Below are 14,763 nucleotides of genomic sequence, written 5' to 3' on the forward strand. Positions count from 1 at the left end.
GCTCTGAATTTCAGACCAAAGAAATGTTTCTATTTGTTTGTTAGTAACATCTTTATTTATTGTCTATAATAGCAAAACTTATTAAAGAATTTTATTATGACTGAAAGATTTTTGTTGTACAGACGTGATTTTTATCGTGGTAATAGAAAACACCGCAAAATTACAAACAAAAAACAACATAAACCAACAAACTTGTTTAGTTAGTGTACAAAGAATAGCTTGTATGTTGTTTGTTTTTGTTTTAAAGCAAATCTGAAGAGAATTTACTTCATTTCTTTGTATAGTACTTCGAATATGACAATATTACAGACATTATCCCCATTCGTGTTCTGGATTAAAATCTGTACATGTGCATGAACCAAACATTTAGTTATTTCTACCCTGGCCTGTTTTTAAAGGATTGCATGCCAGTATCCCCTTTTTCAAATGAAAATTGATGAACTGAAGATAACTTTAAGGGCAATATAATACCATTCTTTAAATAAAGCGTACACTGATTTGAAATTTAACCGAAATAAAATGAATACTGTTTTGATGAGATATAATTTGCTGATATTTATTTTTCCCCGATAAAAGAAATAAATTATTGCAAAACAAAAATAGACCGACTGTGTTATTTTCGGTTATCGCATTAGATCTACCGCATTCATAAATAATAGTAACATAATTTCACTCACTGAATGGAGTCCAAAAATTTTAATAGTACAAATCTACCTATTTGGCCTTTAGGGCTGTAATTTATGTTAAATTTAGTGTGAAGTATGTTTAACCCATGAGAGGACTACTAGTGCCCTGACTTCTAGTTTACTTTGAACTTGAAAAAATATGAAAGACTAGATTTCATTTACAAATATAGTATAATTATACTCACTATGGCCATCAAATTAAGAATATAGTAGAAATTTATGGCCATCAAATTAAGAATATAGTAGAAATATACTCACTATGGCTATCAAATTAAGAATATAGTAGAAATTTATGGCCATCAAATTCAAATTAAGAATATAATAGAAATATACTCACTATGGCTATCAAATTAAGAATATAGTAGAAATTTATGGCCATCAAATTCCAACTAAGAATATAATAGAAATATACTCACTATGGCCATCAAATTAAGAATATAGTAGAAATTTATGGCCATCAAATTCAAATTAAAAATATAATTGAAATATACTCACTATGGCCATCAAATTAAGAATATAGTAGAAATATACTCACTATGGCCATCAAATTAAGAATATAGTAGAAATATATGGCTATCAAATTAAGAATATAGTAGAAATAAACTCACTATGGCCATCAAATTAAGAATATAGTAGAAATTTATGGCCATCAAATTCAAATTAAGAATATAATAGAAATATACTCACTATGGCCATCAAATTAAGAATATAATGTTGAAGATCATCTTTATGATACCGCAGCATGAGATGGTCAGTGGCTACCATAACTTCCACATAGTTTTTATGTGACACTGAGCGTTTAGTCCGATGAGGAGAATTAGACGATGAAATTAAATTATTAAATGAAGATGCACTAGATATATCACTAAAATCTAAGTTTTCTATATCACTTTCCAAGTCTCTTTTCCTTCGCTTGTGTTTATAATTTTCTGAAAATAGAGCAAAAAGAAAAGTAGAGAGATGTCTCTATGTGAAAAATTGATAAACGGTTATAAGAACATACAAATTGATAACATTAAACTGTACATGTTAATTATCAAGTTTATTCTAAAATTATAAAATGAAAATATTGAAAACTGTAAAAGGAGATAAAGTAACTGCAATGGTTATTTCTGTAATAATGACGAATGATGATGACACTGATCATGATAATGATGATGACGACGATGTTGATGATAATGATGATGATGACGATGTTGATGATAATGATGATGATGACGATGTTGATGATAATGATGATGATGGCAATAATGGTAATGGCGATGATCACAAAAATGATGATGTTCACAATGATGATGATGATGATAGTATTACTGCTGAGAGTTGTAGGCAATCCCATTACGACTATGAAGATGATAATGATGATGATTACAATGATAATTGACAGAACAATGTTTGTAGAGTTAATAATGAAGATTTATTCTCTAGCTGCGTAAATTAACAACAAATATGATGTAACAGAATGTACTGTTAGAGAGTGGAATGTGAACATGATGTATCGTGTCACTGATGAAAGCATTTGGCATCACGATGCTGTTTTCTCACCACACAACCATTTTGTCAAATATGAGTCATTAAGTAGCATATCCACATCAATGCTAGCTTGTATTATGTACGAATCATGATAATTCTTGCATCTACATGTGCAATCATAACCATATAGAAACTAGCAGGGATATCTGCATTCCAACACACAATTCTCACCTTTCTAATGCTGCCTGGAACCTTGCAAAAAACATGTTTGCCAAAAAAAAAAAGGCGGCAAAATTTTTCCTGACAATTTATAGGATTCCATTCTGCATTTCTACATTAAGTATAATTATCTTAATTGTTACTTTATTTCTAATCATCCACACAGGAGAATATGGAATTCATATTCTTTTATATGCAGATTCCAAAGTCTGCAAGTTTCTACAGATTTACTAATCTTTATTTCGGGAGGTTCAGTTTTCTCAAATTATTTGTTTACTTTAGGTATATTTTTGCTGTGTTTGTTTTCCTCTACACTCCACAGTTATACAACAAATGATATATGGAATACAAGCTTTTCTGATTATTTTGACAGTTTGAGCTCCATACAGTATATATAGTACACAACTGGTTTCCTCATTTACATCATTATCTGCTAGTTTTTGTTGTAATAATGACTACAAACCTGTTGTTTTTTTTCCCCTTTCACTTCTGATACAGGCGTACTCTTTCAACTTAGCCTGATTCAAAAATAAGAACTAGATTAACAATATTCCTGCCACACTATGGGTGTCAAAATTTCACCTGTTTCATCAAAATAAAATTTAAATAAGAAGTTTTTTTGAAGCAAGAGCTAACATCATCTTATCACAATTATCAAAATCGAGAACATTGCAAACATGTTCATAGAAACAGCTGAAACAGTTGGAAAACAATTCAAGAAACTTGATCTAGATACGGAACAATTAAAAGGTGTTCAAACTGCAGAAACTTGAGAACATAGAACAATAAGATCATAATTATTCATGACCTTACACACTACAGAAGTAAATTGGTTGCAAAAATCACCGAGACAGCCAACATCACAGGAAACGCCCACTCAAGTCACGTAATCGTGTCAAGGATGTCTACAAAAACCCAAATTCAATTTAATTGAACAAAAAACGGAAACCGTGGCGTAATTATGATTTTAAAGAATCCTTTTAAGCTATGTTTAATAATCTCTAATCATTAATATAATCTGTAATCTGAATCTGGGAATTTCTAATCATTGTATGATAATCGGTAAATGTTCAACTCATGTCTTTTTAATCTTTTTATAACAGTTTTTTTTGTATAACAAGCCAATTGTACTTTTTCACACATTCACTATAATATTCTTCAAGTACAAACAGAACCATCGTCATAAATTTTAGTTTTTTTAACTAATTTTTTAAATCTCTAATCATCATAAGCTTTAATCTTTATAATTTCTAATTATCGCCTGAAAATCTGTACAGCTACAGTTTTTATAAATTGTGTAATATCTTCTTTTTTTTCCAAAATTAAATTTAGTCTGTAATCAAATTCTCACAATTTTACAGGAACATGGTGTACCGATATAAACACTGACAGCCAACTCTTTCTGTCACGATTTTTGTTATGCATTCTTAATCTATCAAACTTCAAGGATATAAGGAAAACTACATAAGGTTCTTTTGCTGAACTTTTCAAACTAAGAACATGTTGTTTTTGTTGTTATTGTTTGTTTTTTTATAAAGTTAAGTACCGGTATATACAAACTTCCTTTTTTTACAAAGTACATTAATCTTGAACCTAACGCATTAATTACATGATGTTTATTTCTCTTGTACACCAGAATTTTGTTTCTTTTGAAAGTTGTGAAGGACGCATATTAACAACTTCCCATAAAAATGCTGCACTTAAAAAAATAACTCATTTTTCACAGGATGTCAATGCTCAATTAAAGTTATAATAGCAGTAAAAAAGATCTAAGATAAATAAAAAAACTTCAGTTAACAAATCTTACAATAGAAAATGCCAGAACATTTTGTGTGTTTTACCACAAAGAACAGGTTTCAATGAAATCATGATGCAAAAAGGTGCACACACTTGGATACGCGATGTTCTCATGTTAAAACATCAGTATCACAAATTACTATATACAGACCAAATAACCTTCTTAGTACGCACTAAGTAAATGATAACATCTTGAACTTTAAACCCAAATCTAAATTTAACGGAATTTCTTTTTAAAAATTTCTGCTATTTTAATCTAGACACAAAAGAAAAGTGCCAGACATAAAAGAATGTGCGTGTGCCGAATTCTAATTCATCATGTCAAAAAATTTAAAATTTTCATTTCCAACAAAACATGGACAATAGAATCGTCCAATTATCATCAACAGTGGACATCGTAATTACAGGGTTTCAAAAATTCTGCTCCTGTTGAACTGTTATTTTAAATGGATGACTCCATCTGGTATCCACACTAAAGAAGAGTAAAATATTTTACGCATTTTAAACATGTCTTTTGTTGAAGCCGTGGTATACCAAGATCTTGTGTGGTCACTGACACTTAAACAATATATGGGAACACTTTAGATAAAGTACATATTAGAATACTCATGTTTGAAGTAATGTTTTTCTTGCATTAGACATTAGGTCGGATTTCAATACAATCAATTTCTTTTTCAAACTGAAGAGTAAAAAGGGAAATACATCAACAAGTTTGTTTGACTATAGAAGACCATACCATTTACATTTAAAAATGAATGATTGAGATAATACCAGTAAGGACAACCAGGTGGGTGGAGCAACAACATTTCTCTTCTGAATCATTCACAAAGTGTCCAAAAATAAGTAGAACGAAAAATAATTAAATTGTGTTCTAAAATAATCCTTATTGATAAAACGCTTCAACGGAAAAAACAACATAACCGCAACTACCATAGTTTAATACCACAAGTATTTCAGGGCAAGTTTATTTATACTTTATAGTTATTAAACGTAGTATAAATTTCTCAGCCATGATAATTGATTATAATATTTGCATGTTAAATACTACACCGAACTAAATACCATCTGAATTTTTTTGTATTTAGTTAAATAAGATATCCCTTTTAAGTGAGAACAATTCCTACTTAAAGAAAAGAGCTATGTACGGTTGCTGCACTTTACAAGGTGTGGTCTCATTATACACTTTGTAACTAATTTCAGCTCATTTAGAAACATGAACTTCAAAGCATGGATTGTACATTTGTCCAAATTGGAAATGATAATCTTTGTATCATGTAACAACTTTACATCATAAAAAATTATGTTCAGCTGTCAAATGTGTTTATGCAACCAGAAAATAATATTTTAATTGTTCATTATAAATGATACATGTGATCTCTTTATTTCTTGTTAATAGGTCTTAGATCCATTTTTTTTTCTTCTTTTTTATTCAATCAAAAAAGGGCCTTAGTGTTTAAAACACAATACCTACAATATGCTAGCTGATAGTTTGACATGATTCTTTTCTGAAGGCATAAATATCAACAAAAATATAACAAAACAAAGTACTGGTATTAAACACTTTAACCGAGATATTACTGGTACATATTATATCGCCTATAAAACAATACAAATAAGAGAAAAGATAAACAGTGTTTGATCTGTGAAGGACTATAGTATACTATTATCATTTGTTCATTTTGATCTTCACGTTCATCTGCCATTTACTGCAATAACCAAAAATGAGCAGCCCATAAATAAAACCAATTCACTGTCCGATCAATCAGTTAAACTTTAGCCTGTATATGATTCTAATCATGTGACCATTGCAGACCCATGATCAGAAGGCACATCTGTGCACTGCTTGTCGTCAGTCAGGTCATCTTTTGCAATTTTCCTTAAAAAACAATCAATGGCTTTGCCTAGACTGAAAGATATCCAAGTCTAGTTAATATATTTAGCATGGATAGAGTTAAACAGTTTTTATCAATTTTCCATGCATTGCAAGGTACGAACATTTAAAAAAAATTAGACCATTAATTACTGTCAAGCTTAATAAAATAACTGTTATCTATCATGGACAAGATAATGCACCAAATTGTTACTGTGAGGTCATCGTATTTCCTAACTATTGTGTAATACACTAATTAAGCTAATTACTGGTTTGATAAATAGTTTTTCATGATCAACGTAATCAGTTAACGTTGGTCTGATAGGCTGTTCAATGAAGCTATGTGACATCTAATATCTTAGGGAAAGAATGCTTCAAATGTATTCTAATCTTTACCAATATTTTTAATTAGATTTTTGAAAAATGTCTTTTAAATTATCTTTGATATTTGTGCAGATCTTGCAAAAAAAATGCACTTAATGAGAACAGATAAGTACTTTTTTTGCTGACATTACAAAAAAACTTCAAGCATAAGTTGTACAGATTAAATGAAATATTTGTTTGAAATAGATATCAATGTCTCATCAAAAAGAATGATACATTGTGTGAAATAGATTACTTGTTACACTATAACACAAGACGTTGATGTAGAAATCATTAAATTTGAGTCTGTCAACCTATGCTATCAATCTCTTCATTCCTGTTTTATCTATCAACTTAAAAAATAGTTTTCTTTTTTTTGTGAAATGATAACACTTAAAATATTTTTGTAGCTTTTTTTGTATTTGCTGAGAAATCTTCAATATAAAAATTGTACAAATGACAGGAAAAAAACATAAAAGAATCAATAAATGTCCCTTATATTAGGTTGTTTTGTTATGTTGCTGATGGTTGTTTTCTGTTCAATCAAATCTTATACTAGTTTGGTTCTCTGCAAAAGAGAAAATTCATCAAAAAACTATATTACTTTCCTACTCTTTTTATTTCTTTAAAAACTCTTAAAATTTAAAATACATTCTGAACAAGAATGAATTACCTCCCTTTAATATCCTTAGTTTTTTGTCTTCATATTTTTAGCATTATATTGATATTGTATCAGTTGACTTGGTAAGAGAAATGCTGACTCTAAAATTGATTTTTAATATCTCATAAAAAAGTAAAGTATTGATAAATGTTTATTTTTTAGAGCCTATTAAACTCAATGGCATTACTTTATATATAGACTAGATCTACCCTGGATAATTCTTTATTTCAAAAATAGTGCATTCAAAAGGATTATCTAGATTTTTTGTTTGATAGTTAAAGTAGGCATTCTCAAAATAAAACAATTAAAAATATTCTTTATCAATTGTAACAACTGTTAAAAACTATCAAAGTCATCTTTATCCAGTTGTTAATTTTTTTTTTACAAATCGCACATAGTACTCTTGAGATAACAAAGTAAGTAAAAATGACTGTAAAAATAAATAATTATAGAAAATACATGTAAACAAGATATGTTTGTAAAACATGTATGCCCCCTAATCAGCAGCCAATTAGTCATGTGATAAGGTTATTATGCATGACTTCTGACCCAGTGATCAAACAATTAATAAGGGTTATCAAGTATCTACTGGTCATGACCTTAACCTTTGACACCTTGACCCAAAACTCAATAGGGGTCATCTGCTGGTCACGACCAATCATCATACAAAGTTTGAAGTTCCTAGCCTAAGCGTTTTTAGTTAATTGATCGGAAACCGTTTTACCTACAAGGTCAATGTGACCTTGACCTTTGACCCCAAAATCAATAGGTCATCTGCTGGTCACGACCAATCACCATACCAAGTTTGAAGTTCCTAGGCCTAAGGGTTCTTTAGTTATTGATCGGAAACTGTTTTAACATACAAGGTCAATGTGACCTTGCCCTTTGACCCCTTAACCCCAATATCAATAGGGGTCATCTGCTGGTCATGACCAATCACCATACCAAGTTTGAAGTTCCTAGGCCTAAGGGTTCTTTAGTTATTGATCGGAAACCGTTTTTACCTAAGAGGTCAATGTAACCTTGACCTTTGACCCCTTGACCCCAAAATCAATAGGGGTCATCTACTGATCATGACCAATCACCATATCAAGTTTGAAGTCCCTAGGCCTAAGGGTTCTTTAGTTATTGATCAGAAACCGTATTTACCTACAAGGTCAATGTGACCTTGACCTTTGACCCCTTAACCCCAAAATCAATAGGGGTCATCTGCTGGATATAACCAATCACCATACAAAGTTTGAAGTTCCTAGGCCTAAGGGTTCTTTTGTAATTGATCAGAAACCGTTTTTACCTACAAGGTCAATGTGACCTTGACCTTTGACCCCTTGACCCCAGAATCAATAGGTCATCTGCTGGTCATGACCAATCACCATACCAAGTTTGAAGTTCCTAGGCCTAAGGGTTCTTTAGTTATTGATCAGAAACCGTTTTACCTACAAGGTCAATGTGACCTTGACCTTTGACCCCTTAACCCCAAAATCAATAGGGGTCATATCCTTGTCATAACCAATCACCATACCAAGTTTGAAGTTCCTAGGTCTAAGGGTTCTTTTGTTATTGATCCGAAACAGTTTTTACCCAAGAGGTCAATGTGACCTTGACCTTTGACCCCAAAATCAATAGGGGTCATCTACTGATCATGACCAATCACCATACCAAGTTTGAAGTTCCTAGGCCTTAAAGTTCTTTAGTTATTGATCGGAAACCGTTTTTTGCTTAATAGGTCAATGTGACCTTGACCTTTGACCCCTTGACCCCAAAATCAATAGGGGTCATCTACTGATCATAACCAATCACCATACCAAGTTTGAAGTTCCTAGGCCTTTAAGTTCTTTAGTTATTGATCGGAAACCGTTTTTGCTTAATAGGTCAATGTGACCTTGACCTTTGACCCCTTGACCCCAAAATCAATAGGGGTCATCTACTGATCATGACCAATCACCATACCAAGTTTGAAGTTCCTAGGCCTTAAGGTTCTTTAGTTATTGATCGGAAACCGTTTTCGCTTACAAGGTCAATGTGACCTTGACCTTTGACCCCTTGACCCCAAAATCAATAGGGGTCATCTACTGGTCATGACCAATCACCATACCAAGTTTGAAGTTCCTAGGCCTAAGGGTTCTTTAGTTATCACTCGGAAACCATTTGGTCTACGGACCGACGGACCGACGGACCGACAAGTGCAAAGCAATATACCCCCTTTTCTTCGAAATGGGGGCATAACAATAAATAACAGATAACAAGGTTCTTGGCCCTTCCAAGTTCCTCATAATCTTTATTGATTTTATTTTTAAAGATTTAAATCTCTTGAAACCACCTGTTAATTTTGCACTTATTTTACTGTATAGAGCGCAGAAACCCCACTAGCCCCACCTTTATACTTATAAAAACAGTCACTACCTCTCAATCTACTCAAGTAGTAAAAAGAATATATATATATAATAACCTTTAAAATTAAATGCTATTGAGAGAATGAATTATTGCTCCTTTCTAATTTCTATTGTTACCATTGAAAAAATCATTTTTAAAACACTATTTGATACCAATCTTAACAATTGGCAATTAAAACAAGTACCTCAGATCAGAAAATTTTCAAACTTGCAATTACAGATTATGATACATTAAAAATATATAAAATTTCAAGTTTGAAAATGGATAAAAACAAAGTCTGGACTAATAAATCACCAAAGATTCAGTCACAAACAAGTCATGGTAAATGCCCAAGAAAGTCTATGTATGTAGAACTTACAGCAAGTCATCAAGACAAAAAAGTTGATGTAAGTCACCAAATAAGTCATTATAAATGCCCAATAAGTCTGTGTAAATTAAGTAGTCCAGAAGTTACTATAAATCAACTAGAAGTCATAAAGTCATTAAGAATTTATGGTACTGTAAGTCACAACGTATTAACTAGATATGTTGCACCAAAATGTCACTATAAGGCATTAAGAAGTCTGTTGTCATTCTTAACCATGGATATCATCTTAAAACGATGCGATTGCACTAATATCTGCTCCACTGTTTACTGAACAAACAACATCAAATTTTGTATAATTTAAACAGTTCTATTTTTTTCAAAACACAGGCTTTGACAGAAGCTAACAGTGGATGTGGATTCGGAACAGGTGTTTGAGTTTAATACAGGTAACAAAATTAAATGCAAGTTTCTGACAGAGTATCAGTGTGCAGAAAAAATTTGGTGTTAAATTCCACGAGGTTGCTTACACTTCAGAAATTTGCTAATCTTAACCAAACGCAGGAAACAATTTAACTTAACAAATGATACATAAAGATAAATGCATTATAATGTAATATAAAGATATTTGTATCATACACAGGAGGTATAAAAATTTACAAAGCTTCTGATATCTTTCTACTTTTAGAAATCATTCCTGAAATAAAAGAAAAATAAAAATAAAATCTGTGAATCTTCAGTTCATTTAGATTTGAAGATCACGCCCTTATATCATAACATTTAAGTTAGACATTCTTGCGGATAAGAAATGAACAAGCGTGCGACCTTTGCTGGTGATATTAGCAGATTTGAACCAGGAAGGAATCCTTTACCTGTAATAAGAACTTAGATATAAAAGGCCACCCAGAAAAAAAAGTATGAAAAAAATCTTGCATAATTTTTATTATACTCTTTTTTCTTTTAAAATACTGGTAGCATCTAAAACAAGGAAAAAATCTTAAATGTTTATTAAAGAAACAAATCCACAGCAAAGTTGAACCAAAAGGACAAAAATCTTATAATAGTATGACAAATCATTATTTTTTTCATACTGACAAATCCTTATTTTTTTCATACTGACCCAAACAGTGAGAAATCTATCAGAAGTTTGTCAGAGAAAGCTGTCCCCCTGAAAGTATCACATTTCCATCTGTTTATCTGATTAAGACCAAATAGTGGCATTCGGCAGTCTTTGTCGAGACTAATTTTCACTCTTTCTTATTGCCTCAGAGCCTAAAGTCAATAGCTCCATATAAAAGGCGTTTAAAATGTATTGGATCTTTACAGCAAATTGACAAATATGCTCGATAATTATGGCTATTAATAAACCAATAAAAAAACTTATGAAATCCGAGAACTAATTATCGCTCCTAAACCGTTTAACCTTAAAATGGACTTGGGTCTTATCTAATTAATAAAAATCTTGGGGGGTAAACTGTACCCTGGGGTAAACGATTAAAGGAACAAATGAAAATCAATTTTCCAGCAGGTTTTGATACTGTATACCATATAAAACTTGTTAACATTTAACCACAATTATGTTATCTCTATTAAATAGACTAAATTAAAGCAAATATGAAACCATAGCTCCTTGACCTAATGAACCAAATACATTCATCATAATTTTAAACAAAATTTTAATCATTACTGCTCAGTATTTTAACGAATTTGTCTGAATAATTATATAAATTGTCATCAGAGGGTAAGGATGGACATTTTTTCATGGTACTTTGCTGTGTTACCTCTCCCTATACTAGTTATAAATATTGACAACTGGCTATGAAATAATTAAAGGTTATTAAGAAATATGACAGATACATTTCTCCTAATTATCATGTTACTTCTTTTAACATAAATGTATCACAGCCATAGAACACTAACCCTTTATTTCTAGCATGAGCAAACACCCAACCAAAGTATATACAGTAATGAGTATATAGAAAGTATATATTAAATATTATATTTGGTTGCACTTCTATCAAGACAAGTATTTAAATGTGAAGTACCCTTCCTGCTTAAATGTAAATGACGGTAAAATGATTATATAAACTGATCAAAAAGGCACAGTGCTATACACATGAAAAATCTTATTACTTTCCTACGATTGATGCGGGACATTTATCAACAGGAATCAAACAAATTACGATTGATTTAAATGCGAGCTTAACGGATTAGGATTAAAGCAAACAAACGGGCAAAAGTTAGATTCTCTACTAACACCATAATAAAAGCAAACTTTATCGCTCAATCTATACCTCTACATATTTAAATAGTCTCAGTATTAAACCTTTAATCGCCAAATCGTAACACAAATTAAAGAACATTTAAATCTTAAAATAGCCATGTTATTAATGATGCCCATTGTGGTCATCCTTTATAAAGTGATATGCTTTAACACTTGATCAAAGACGTTAGCAAACACTTTTAATCTAATTGGCAACTAGGCTAAAATTACAGTCATACAAACGTATATACTGACATTTTGAGGGTATGACGGCAATTACAGATAATGAAATAAAAGCCTAATCTTTTTATGAAAACAGAATACTTGCCTTGTTTGTCAGAGTAAGCTGACCTGTGAATTTATTAGGGTCATATTCCTTATACAACTGCTCTATACATTATTTATCTATGCATGTCTCTCCTTTAAAGAAAAATGCATGTTTTGGATAAATTTCAAGTTATCAAAGACGAAAAAGAACTTGCCAACTTGACAAAGCCATTTATTGACCTTGCTATATAGTGATATCAGTCTCAGAAACTTAAACATCTCATCAATCTCTTCTGTCTTTGAACAATTTGTTTCAAGATGATAACTCTGTTCTGTGTAAAAGTCATATGATACATTCAATGCAATTTGGTCCATGGTTTAAAAGACTGGATTCTTTCATGTGAGGGAGCTATCCATTCTACAAACGTGCCTGCTAGTGTCTGAAATAATGCACAGTGGAGTACTACCTAACTTTTACTTCCCAAAAAATCTTCATATCTAAAGCATATTCTTTTTGCGACAACTATGAAATAATTCAAAATTCACTATCTAAAAACGACACCTTAGAAAAATTTGTCTGTACAATTTTATTAAACAGAAGCCATTGACCTTGTTAGTCAAACAACATAAAGTCCTGCCTCAGTGCAAAAAAGCTGTAATTACTTTATTCACAGTTAAAACATTGATGTGTTGAGGTGATGATATGTAGCAATGATATATTTGGGTTGTAGAATGTTATATATTCACCTTGCCTCAGCTCTGCTTGATGTCCATAATCAGAAGATGATCAACACAAGTTGGTAATGAGGTAATTTGTAGGTAAATTACTACTGTCAAATATCTAACACTTTCAGAAACCACTCAAGTGAAAATATGCATTTCTTTTTCCTTATTCTTTCTCTGGGCCTGTCTCTATCATTTCCTAGCATTGTCAATTTGTTTAGTTATTTGTGTGAAAAGTTCTATAAAATATGTTCCTCTGTCAAAAAAAAACCCAACTAAACATTGCAAATTAAGCAACTTACCTGATTTATTTTTGCCTTATTTTTATCATAGACTTAAATATCTCAAAATCTTCTTATTTTCTCACATGAAAATAGCAAAAAATGGAACAAAAGTAAATTTAATCACTTCAAGTTATAAATAGAAGAAAGAAAATGCTGTATTACAAAGCTGCAAAAAACTTCCTCTCTTTGATCTATCATAAACATTTGCACTGCTCTTTTTATCATATTAACATCAATTTAAAGTTCTTCATGTTTCATTTTGACAGTAACATTTTCTTACATGACCTAATCCCATTAATATATATTGTAACATGTTTTCGGTCAAGGACCTCATATGAGTAGAGATTTTCTCTTTCAACAAAGTTTTGGAGGAGCTCCCAAGTGCACTTACGAGAATTTTGTGACAATTTTCAAGTATGTGCCACTCTCTACATTTTCAAAACTATCTTTTTTTGATATCTTTTTTTCCGTAATCGGTCAAACACCTTTTGAAAAGGGGGATGAAAAAAGTCTTTTTGTAAGCCACTACCTGTTAAATCATAATTACAGGCTCTAGTATCAAAAACATCGCCATAATGAAAAAAAAAATCAGGAGTCTAACAGACCCCGAGTTATCTTCTCATCTTGTTTATTCTGACACTCACAGGTAACTAAAGCCCTCATTATTTTGATGGGAAAACTTATCAATTCACTTATAAGTCCATTTTGTTACTCTGGTAACCTTTGCTATCTTACTTCTTCATCACAACCAAAATTTGTATATGTATATTTAATGAAACTGAGACACATTTACTATATTACCATTCAAAGTATGATTATTTGCCGCCTTTCTTGTCAAAACAGGATAATCTGGAAAACTTATAAATTTCAGGCAACATAGAAACATTATTGATGAAGGCTGCTTCAGAATTGTTGCTTTACACTACAATGATATGTCATTCAGGCTTGCATTTGTTTCATGCACCTTTCATATTTTCTTTTCAGGCATACTCAACTGCTTATATTATGTTATCTTACTGCATGGCATTCTAATATAAAGGAACTGCACCATTTCTTTGAGGAATCACACTGACAGCTATGTGTCTTTCAGATATAACAAACCTTCATGTTTGTCCACAGCGAGCCTCCTGTATATATGTATGATGAATAAAACATACTCCTCTACATGTATATAATAAAAAAAAGCTGCGTTTATTATATTCATTGATTATAAAACCAGTTAACAATTCAAAAATAATGAACGTTTTTCGCATTATAGGTGAATGTCCGAGAGACGGCAAACTAACGTGGATTTTATACGCAATTTTATATCGAGATATCAGATAAATTCTTTTGTAAGAATTTTATCCTATAACTCAATGAAAACTAGTTTGATTGACATAGAGGGCAAATTGATGATTCAAATTATAAAGGTAAGTGTTTAAACATTAATGTTTCACCAATATTTCCCTCAAGAAGT

The 14,763-nt window shown here is 31.2% G+C and overlaps 1 protein-coding gene across 3 annotated transcripts in view; it reads right to left on the reverse strand.

The window, feature by feature from the left end:
- LOC132723309 (A disintegrin and metalloproteinase with thrombospondin motifs 9-like) overlaps positions 1–14,763 on the reverse strand; it is a 126,902-nt gene that overhangs the window by 91,178 nt on the left and 20,961 nt on the right. For 2 of the 3 annotated variants that reach the window (XM_060707986.1, XM_060707985.1), the window contains exon 4: positions 1,374–1,615. In XM_060707986.1, the coding sequence (XP_060563969.1) occupies positions 1,374–1,615 (242 nt within the window). Of the gene's footprint in view, positions 1–871; positions 890–1,373; positions 1,616–14,763 lie in introns of those variants that run through there. The other variant, XM_060707987.1, reaches the window with a different exon arrangement.

This window comes from Ruditapes philippinarum, unplaced genomic scaffold (assembly GCF_026571515.1).
Source record: "Ruditapes philippinarum isolate M1 unplaced genomic scaffold, ASM2657151v2 ctg184_1_1_1_1, whole genome shotgun sequence".
NCBI classification, from domain to species: domain Eukaryota; kingdom Metazoa; phylum Mollusca; class Bivalvia; order Venerida; family Veneridae; genus Ruditapes; species Ruditapes philippinarum.